Source organism: Mycetomoellerius zeteki, unplaced genomic scaffold, assembly GCF_001594055.1.
Source record: "Mycetomoellerius zeteki isolate Tzet28-1 unplaced genomic scaffold, Tzet1.0 scaffold79, whole genome shotgun sequence".
Lineage (NCBI taxonomy): Eukaryota > Metazoa > Arthropoda > Insecta > Hymenoptera > Formicidae > Mycetomoellerius > Mycetomoellerius zeteki.
Genome location: NW_017257819.1, coordinates 1,948,444 through 1,958,772, shown reverse-complemented (window position 1 = coordinate 1,958,772; position 10,329 = coordinate 1,948,444). Strand labels below are relative to the sequence as shown.

At 35.8% G+C, this 10,329-nt stretch overlaps 1 protein-coding gene across 1 annotated transcript in view; it reads left to right on the top strand.

Annotated features, from left to right (window-relative positions):
- The first annotated feature begins 334 nt into the window (after nucleotides 1–334).
- LOC108729719 (uncharacterized) overlaps nucleotides 335–10,329 on the top strand; it is a 21,418-nt gene continuing 11,423 nt past the window's right edge. The window contains exon 1 of the mRNA XM_018458932.1: nucleotides 335–563. Coding sequence (XP_018314434.1) covers nucleotides 335–563 — 229 coding nt within the window. The remainder of the gene's footprint in view (nucleotides 564–10,329) is intronic.

The following is a 10,329-nucleotide window of genomic DNA, read 5'->3' as shown; positions in this document are numbered from 1 at the left end:
CGTGAATTTTTCCACAAAACACTCAATCAGATAACTTTCAGATAATTTATAAATACCTTCATGTACACATGGCGTCACAAATGCCTCAACACACAAAATTGTACGAGTATTGAAGGAATGAGAAGGAACCATAACAAGGCATTTGACGTTGTGTGTACGTTTTTTATCTATTTTCTACATTTTGTCTATACCTCTACATGGACGTACCATAAACAAAAGTTGAAGCTACAAACTTCAATTTTCGCTAAGTTATTAAAGAATCACTAAAAGCGCTGAAGGCACTGAACGTGGAACCTTCGGTTTTATCTCTATCTCTATACATATTCTACTCGACATGCGTTTCTCAGTGCGCGCACGCGCGATGACGTACTGGCGGAGGAATTCCGTGCAGCGCAGCGTGATGCTTCGCGAAGCGCAACCGCGACGACCGCGGCGACGCGACATGCACCGCGGAACGGTCTGCAAGAGAAGCGCAGCAAGTAGCACGACGACATTCCAATTAGACAAGCTCGTTTCCCGTTCGAGTTTCAATCGCACGTGCGCCGGCTCCGCGGCCACGCTCAGTTTTCGCGGGTATATGCAACCTTTCTTTAATCTCTTCTCAGTAACATTCACAGTCATAAGTTAATAACAGGAAATGAAAGAAATAACAGACAACTAATAAATAAAAAAATAATAAAATTTCGCTAGGTTGAGAATAGATTAATTAACAATGGCGATATTTCTTCCTACGTCCTTCTTAGTTCGTAGAGCAAGATATTTTCCATAGAGCATCAGATTTATTTACAGGACGAGAGCGCCACTATATTAATGCTGTTCTATTTTTCATACTTTTTCTGTAATCTCTATGCTTGGTCTTATCAAGAAGCTATGTATTTCGGGGGTTATCTCCATGGCTAGATCCATTGTTAGAATGCTAAAAGTTTCGTGAACATTACAGTTCATTTCATCAGATGAAGGAACAGCCTGATACTATGCTGCTTTTTTGAACGATTTCCTTTATATAACGCTATTCTCAGAGCATAAATATATAGTTTCTTTATAGAATATATGTATGTATATTATATTTATCATATGTATTATACCGGAACGCATAGCTTTTTTATAGAAAGTACTCGTGAAAGCCTCAAAAGTATTATCAAATACCTCTACGAAAAAGTATTCTTGCTACTATAAATAGCTTTCAGCTTGTTTTTATCGTATACTTGTATAATACTATTGGATTTCTAATACTAAAATTAACCGTTAAGTGGCTATCAGTGACTACATACTCGCAACTAAAAACTTACGCCTCATCTACATATAATAGGTATTAATAAGCCTTATTCGCACTTTACCGTTTGTGTATTGTAATGTATACTTATTTGATTATGAAAATTTTATACATATTTTTCAATTATTACTTTTCAACGTCAAAAACATCTTAGGTTTACGAAAATTTATTTTTACAATTGTCAAATCGCCATATTGAATCTACCATTTTGTATTTCGAATTTTTGATATCAAATTTTAATTCAGTGATTTCAAAAACTTCTTACAACAAATCTTTAATAGATTAATCCATTATCTTTAATTTGACTATACCATGTAGCGGAAACCACTAGTAGCTCTGAAACAATATCATATTTTGAGGCAAAGAATACAATGAATTATAATAAATTTTATGTCATAAGGAGCTGTCTGAGCTTAGCAAAATAACGTGCGCTAGTTTAAATAATCATGTAATTCAAATAATAAACAATACAAATGTTATGACATATTTTTGAATTGTTATTCACTGGAGCTTATCTTAATGCATTATCTAAAAAATTTTATTTAAAGAAAAGAAAATTTGAAAAATAAACCCACCCTCCCTATAAAAGCTAAATTCTCATTAATAAACAATAGAATCAATATACTCGAATGAGCCTAAAAATGTAAATAGGAATTAAATCTTTCGTAAAGAAACGTCTACATCTTGAATGCGAAGTATCTTATACGACGGGTATCTTATACATTTTGAATTTGATAGCCGAGATCAGTGAACTGTATAACATACTCGAGCGAGCCATCAAAGAGTGGGGGTGTCTCAATTCCTAAATAAGGACACTCTAATGCAAAGTTGGTAGTGTCTTCTTTGTCAGGGATTCGCTGACTGACTATGCTGTTTTACTATCACAAGTAGAAAAAAGTCAGAAAGACCAATATTGTTTGCCTTCCTTTTCTCCGTCGGGCCGCAGTTTTCTATAATTTAGTATAGGAAAGGCTCACTCCAGTATATTATAGAGCTCACTGATCGAGATCGGATCGCGCGATGACAACGATCTGGCGGCATAAGGAAAAAAATTAGAATTTTCATTCGAGTTGCAGTGCATTCTTAGAAGAGAGTCACTCGCGGTAAATAGAGACGGGCACTATAATTTTGCAAATGCGTATTACTAATCAGCGACATCATTTCGTCGATTCAGGTAAAATCATGTTGATCAATAATACGCGTACCATGGAAAAAACGATTTTGCTAAAAAAAATCTAAAAATTTAGCTGGATATGGGTCTGAAAAAATTTTGTGAGCTATTAGAATAATTACACTGTTCGACAAAAAAATCACTTTTTTTTCTCTTCAAAAAAAAATAGATAATACCCCAATTTTTTCACTCTGACCGTCATTGGTAGAATTTGTGTAGCACTGTTAGCAGCAATAGTAAATTAATTTTTGGTCCATTTTATCCAAGTTTACTAAAAATCCTGATGTGCTATAAAAATTCTGATGACGACATCGGATGTGAAAAAATAATAGTTAGTATGTAGTAATGTAATAAAAGCCAAAACGAATTTCATGGCAAAATATTTCTTCTACAAGACAATATATAGTAAAGTCTGATAGAGTGCAGATATGTAGCTTCACTGCAAATAAGGTGTAAATGAGTTGGTTTATCATTCCAATCGCCCCTTAAACCTCAGGATTACAAAACTACACTTTCGTATGTGCGAATTATATACAAGGTGCTTTCCAATGCTTTCCAATTGCTTAACACATCTTGACACAAACGTAGCAAATTAATTCACATATTTCCGGCGTTAATAAATAATTTAACCTTCTTAATTTACGTATTCTTTGTTACTATAACTTTAAAAGAATTAAATTATTATCACTGAAAATATGTAAATCGATTTGCATTCAATTGCACTAATTGCCGTAATCGTCGGCATAACAGAACACAGCCGACTACTGGTCCTCAGACTGAGTACGGGTGTGTAGTGTTATATCGACGATTACGACAATTCATGCAACTGAGTGCAAATCGATTTACATATTTCCAGTGTTAATAAATAATTTAATTCTTTTAAGATTATGAAGTTATCGCGACAAAAGAATATGCAATTAAAAGGGTTAAATTATTTATTAGCACTGAAAATATGTGAATTTATTTGCTACGTTTGTATAAAGATGTGTTAAGCAAGCACCCATCTCTCTCAAATTCAGCAGAGGATAATGCCACACATAACTCTCCAGCAAAAATGTATATTTTTCGACAAATATATTTCAGAGGAGTTCTACACATTGTAAATATAATTCTAGAATCAAAATTAAAATCTACTGAATTGCAAAATACAAACGTTAAAATAAGGAAAAATTTAAAGATGTTTATAATGGAATTTTCGTTGTTTTACAGACTAATAAGCGTGATTTTACGTTCAAAGAAAAAGACATAATGGTAATAACTATGTATAAAAATAACTATACAAGTTTTATGTATGTAGAATTAATGTACATAGCTTTTTATAGTTGCAATAACTATAAAATAATTTATTCAACCATATATATGTATATTAGTTTATTCACAACTACGTACATTAATTCTAAATATAAAACTTACATAGTACTTACTTTCAATATTGTATACCTTTCTTTTAACTGTTATCACTTTTTCTCTTAGTATAGGATTAAACCTCAATTATCTGCACAGTTTGATAAGATTTCACGAATAAATATGTCACCTACTTTTTATTTTCAAAGTTAAAATCTAGGTTAGAGTCTAGGAGAATCTAGGAATTTTCTCTATTTCAATAAAAGAAAGAGTCGCCGATACATAAGTTTCCTAAAGTGGCCATTGTCGGTATCGGCGATTTTCCTTTATTGATATAAAGAAAATATTTCACGGAAAACTCTTAACTTGCACTTTATTAATACTGATAAAAACATGACCTATTTAGATAATTATTAAAAAAAGTAAAAACTCATAACTCATATATTTGTGGCTTATTTCTATACAAAATCAGCTAAAAATGAATTCTACAAATGCGAAAATAAAATTCTTACGATTTCTTTTTACAAATTCCGTAATTTAAATAATAGTGGTTATATTATTGATAACATTACATAGTTTTACATGTTTGTAGTTTCTTAAATTAGTTTTATTTATATCTTTTTCTTTCTTTCTTATTTATACAAAATCAGGGTGGCGTAAATCAACATACTTATCGATAAGACAGTCTATAAGCTAATTTAATTTTTATAGTGATGCGTTATAGTGTCAAATAACCCTATCGGAACTTAAGGCAATGTCGTGTACTTATAGGAAAATTCTCAAAAAACGAAATTGTTGCGTTATATATTATTTGCGTATTGCAGAATAGCATAAGTATGCAATGTATGCATATAAATGAACAAAAAATGTTTTATATCAAAATGAAAAAATTCTAGAAAATCTTATATACGTTTTCTTGTAGGTATTTTCTACAGATGACTTCTGTGAAAGAAAAAGAACAGGAATACCTTGCAGCATTATTGTCTACTGTATTAGTTTTGAGGCCCATTTTGTCAAACACTGATTTCAGCTTATGAAAAAGTTAATTTTGCAAAATTGTATTATAAAGACTGTTATATTATTTGATAGAAGACATTTTCTGGTTTGTATTTATGTTTCTAAAGTTTTATTTTTAGCTTTTATTTAAGAAATATTGTTCAAAAACAAAATGGTTTATCAGTGACCTTACTGTAATAACAGTAAGCAGTATATAAATAAATTAGTTACTTTTTCTTAACTCATCAAATCAAGAATATAATTGCATACTTAAAGTTGCAAGAACATTAACTATTTTAATTTGAAATTATTTCGTAAAAGAATTTACATTAATTCTCTTATGATACAAATGCAGCGGTGACTAAAAGTATTTCGAATAATTCGAATAATTCCTCGACGAGTATGCAATCTCTATTCAAGTCAACGAGATGTATCTACATTAATCTTTAAACTGCCGGGAAGGCACTTTTGTGGCTCTTGAGTGTGGGTATTAGTATTTAAAATACCATTTTTGGTGGCATTTTAAATACTAATTGTATTAAACATATATATGTGTATGTTGCCCAAAATATATAAAAATATATAAATATTGAAAAATATACAAAAAAAATAAAAAATATAAAAAAATAAAAAAATTATAAAACAAGAAAAAAGTAAAAAAAAATACAAAAATAAGTTTAAGAACCAAAGCCACTTTTATGCACAAATCTCTGCACAAATTTCGATATTCTATGCCATAGGTATGTTACTTATATAAAAAAAATTTCGAGAAAAAAAACCACTATTTTAACGAAAAAATGCCGGCAGTCTAAAGATTAAAGCAACGAATAGAAACGACACTTCCGGTCTCTCGCGAATTTTCCGGGACGTCTCTCGAACGTTATCGCCACGAGGCGAAACTAGGCGCGTGAAAGTCTAATCAAACATGTCCATTGCTGAACGTACCTGTCTATCTGTTCAAATTGGGCGACGTGGGCCCGCATGTCTGGCACGGCGGAAACACAGACGACCTCGGTTCTCGTTTCGCACTCCTCGCACACTATTCCAAAGTGAGGCACACTCTCACACACGCGCGTGCGCGCGCGCGACTCAACCACGAGCGAACACGACAGGCTTTGCCACGAGAGCCGGATACATCGAAAATAACTCTTCGTCGGTACAGCGTTACTCTTTGTCCGAATCGCCGCAGCCTTGTCGCGAAACCGAGCAGCTTGTGGCGCAGCATAGAGCGGTAGAAAAGCGGATCCGTAAGTGTCTCGCCGAAATCGCGAGGGCTTTCGAAGTTGATGAGTAAGCGCAAGGGGAGGGAGAATCCTGTTTCAAGAAGCGATGATTAGTTCTTGTCAATTAAGTGGTGGATGGAAGAAAATACAAAGAGCTGCGATAGAGCGGAGGTACGAAGAGAAAGAAAGTGCCACGAACTACTGAGAAGAACAAACGTAAGACAAGGGGAGCAGCTGACTACGACGGGCGATAAAAGGAGAAGAAGGAAGATGAGAGTAGACGGAGGATATGGGAGATAAGAGAAAGGAAGAAGGACATTGACAGAAAGGTGAACCGGCGGAAAAAAGAGAAGCGCATATGTAAGATGAGAGAAAGAGAAAGAAAAAGAGGGGAGGGGGAGAGAGAGAGAAAGAGACAGCTCGCAGACGATCGATCGGGAGGAGAGGAGAGCCGACGGAACGGTGAACGAGCACGTCGAGGGAGGAGGAGGAGGAGGAGGAGGAGGAGGAGGAAGAGGAGGAGAAGATAGCGGACATCGGTGAGGCCGCACGGCGGCTCTGGTGGGGTGGCACAGACAGGGGCGGGGCACGTCACGTGGAGGGCCCCGCGACGGGTGTACGGGGCGAGGGAAAGGAGAGAGGAAGGTGCCTAGCAACAGGCCTGCCGGCAGCCGGGGCAGAGCAGCGTGATTAAATAAAACCGGCGTCGGGCACGGCGACCCAACAGGCGTTGACATCAGCACGCACCAACACAGATGGTACCGACAAAACGGAGGCCAGTACCGTGGCAGAAAGAGAAAGACAGAAAGAGAAAGAGGTAGGGAGACATGCACGAACCGGCAAATTCCCAGTCCATATGACTCTTGTCGGCTGCCGTCAGCCGGGTCGACCAACCAGCTATCCGACGAAATGTTCCAATTTTCTGAAGATAATAAATATAACGTTTCTAGATAGTATCGTATACTTCGCTGGAATCCAAACAAAAAGAGTATCGGCGTGCCGGATTAGAACCGGCTGGATAAAAACGAATCTTATACGGGCAACATTTCCAAGACATTGTGTGTGCGTACTTTTATGACGAATATTAATTATTCACGCTGATTTTTATAGGTCAGTCAAAATATAAGAAAAAAGAGTTAGACTCATGTAAGGAAATAATATTAATGCGAGCACTGAGATATCTCGTGTTAGAACCACGCGATATGACCAGAGAAACTCTTAAAACGTTGGTGCCATTAGACATACGAAATTGCGATTCATGCAGTGGCGTACGATTTAATGTCGCTTTTCAGATTGAAATCCAATTTCGATGCCACATGCCAGCTTTCTTCAGAAAGGAGCAAAATTGAAACAATAAAGTTTTTAGAGAGTACAATTAATACAATTATTTATATAAATAATTTAAATGGAACGCAATGAACAGACCTGAAGACACTTATGAGAGAGAAAGTTCTTAGAATTAAATTGTTGAATATATTAATACAATTAGTATAGCGATAAAACGAAAATGGCGTCGAACAAATTATTTCATTATCTCGACGCTGGATGTGTAAAATCAGAACTTGTACCGAAATAGCGTGAAATAAAAAGATAAAGAAAGAAAAATAACGCAAAATAATGAAACTTCAAACATTCTAGAGAGAAAGTAATAGAGAAAAAAAGTTATAAAACTTTTCATAAATTCTTCTGACCGTGAATATATTTATTTAAAATAGTAAGTAAAAATCGATCAAGACAAATAAGCGAAGATAGCTATATTTGGTCAAAGCAGATGTTGGTGCCTAATATTAATATTATTCGAATCTTATTTCCAGTTCAAGCAAACTGCGTAGATTATTTGTCTGTCTTAAAACAGTCCCACACTAAAACTGTACTACATAATATTGCAAATTAAATTGACACGCAATTTAATAATACCGATGCTAAATGAGCCTTAAAACACTGTAAAATTCATTAGAACAGTAACTTTAACAACCTCACAATAAAATTGGAAAGATTGAAGAGCAGTCAAACAGTTTGATCATCAAAATATCTACGAGGGAGTTGCCGTACTGGTCGCCTAAATCGTACCTCATCAATATTTTATATTATTAGTTAATATAGGCAATATTTAGTAACAATATAAAATATATGAGAAATGAATAATAGAGACAAAAATATAATAGCCTACATCTTGTTTTATGGATGTTAGCGGCGTTTTAAAAAATCAGGTACATTTGATATTAATTTTTAATCAACTTTAATCAACCAATTATGGCCTCGCCAGATTTCTCAACGAGAGATTCGTGCCGACAGCACTCCTAGCAAAATCTCGATTTCGGTTATTGCGGTTTTGAGACTCTGCTCGAGAAAATATAACTTTCAATACAGGACAAATTCGAGATTCAAAAATGATCTTCGCCCTTGAGTTTCTCGTAAATCGCGTAAATCTCCACTGCTGATTCGCCTCTCGCGGCGACACAGGGACTGCACATACGGCAAACGCACGCCATATGTAAAAAAGCGAATAAATAAATACCTAAAAAAAGAAAGCTACACGCGAAGGCTATTTTTTCCGATTCTCGCGAGTGTAAAAACCGCCACCAATTATGGCCTCGCTGATTTCTCCCGCGACGGGAGATTTGTGCCGGCAGGCACTGCGCTCGCAGTATTCATTTCGGAAGCGAAGGAGGCGAATTGAGGACTTCATCGAAGATTCGATGTACTTTGTCCTTATACTTTGGCCTTATACAGATCGGCGTGGCACCTGTTTTCATCACGGCACCAGATCTCCTTCACGAACTGACTGCACAAAGGCGGCCCGTACGCGTATTTAGCGCGTGTGGAGGTTATTTGTTGCAATTACGGGCTTAATTACTTGCAAGCGTGGCGGCCATTTCTACCCCGCGCATTAAGACATGAGCGGATGACCAGAGGAGAACAAGGAGGAAGAGGTAAAGGAATGAGGTGCATCGTCAGACTCGGTAAACCTGAAAGCGAGTGCATTAATTGTAAACGCACGTGCCTTTCAAACTTGTAGGAAATTACACATTCGGCCATTCCTCATCATTAATCGAATACTTTAATTCACGATCACGTTCATGTTTGACTGATCGATGAACTATAGCGCAGAAGCAAAAAGATATTTTTTTCATAGCAAGACGCAGTGATTCCAAATACTTTCAATAAGTGACAAAATTAATATTTCGTTACAAGAATATTCATCTTAGTTTCGCCAAGCGATGTAAAGAAAAAGATGTGGTAAAAGCGAAACAAAAATTCCCGATAAATATTAGATGATTCGTTATTTAAAAATTACATAATTTTCAGAAGTTAATTCTTTTTTTTACGATTCTCAAGTTTTACTCTTTATCGTGTCCTACCTTATGACGGTTAGCGGATGGACCAAAAGATAATCGCGCTTATCTCTGACGCGTGCGGCGATTTATTGTTTATTTCGAAGAAAACGTTATCTTTCTCTTTCAGTCAAGGATGTACTAGTCATAGTGAACAATAAATATCACCTGCCGACGGCATTTATCTTCGCGATAAGATTCTGAGTCCCGTTTAATTATGTACTGACTTGTGAGATATATATATATATAATATTTAGTCGTATAATAAAAGAAAGATTCATCATAACATACAAAACACTGTTCTAATGATAGAATGTAGACACCAGTGTGCAAAGTTCTAAAATTTACTTCTGGTCGCGAGTTTTTCTATCCGAATTGTCTCTTGATTCGTAAGAAACATCTGATTTTGATCTTAGAGATTATCCGTCTCCTTCTATTTTGAGCCATACTTAGTGAATCATTAAATTAATTAATCATAACCGTACCTTTGAGACAGGGGCATTGATTGCTTCGATATCGATTCAAATTAATTGACTTATTCACATCAATTATTTGACTTTTATTCAATTTAATCTTTACTTTTGTACTACTCTACTTTATATATAAATGATCTCACGGACACTTCGCAGTGTGAACTTTTGCCAGTCGCCTAAAATGGTACGTCTCTGAGGTTGCGTATAACCATCCTACACGGTCGTCCTCTTTTTCAGTTACAAACGTGTCCATGGTCCAGAAAGAGAAAGACCGTTCGCTTGCGTGTGACGCCTGCGAGAGAGTCCGACCTTCGCCCGCTCGTTTTATTTATCGAACAACCGCACAGCAATTGCTGCTGCGTGTACGAAAGCCTCGCCTCTCACTCTGTGCCGTCGCCGAATACGACATATGCGAAAAGACAGACGCGAAGGGTGTGCGAAAAGTGCGAGATTGTTGGTACTCTTTTTGATAAAATAGATAATTAATCGCATGGACATCCAGAAGAGGCATTTG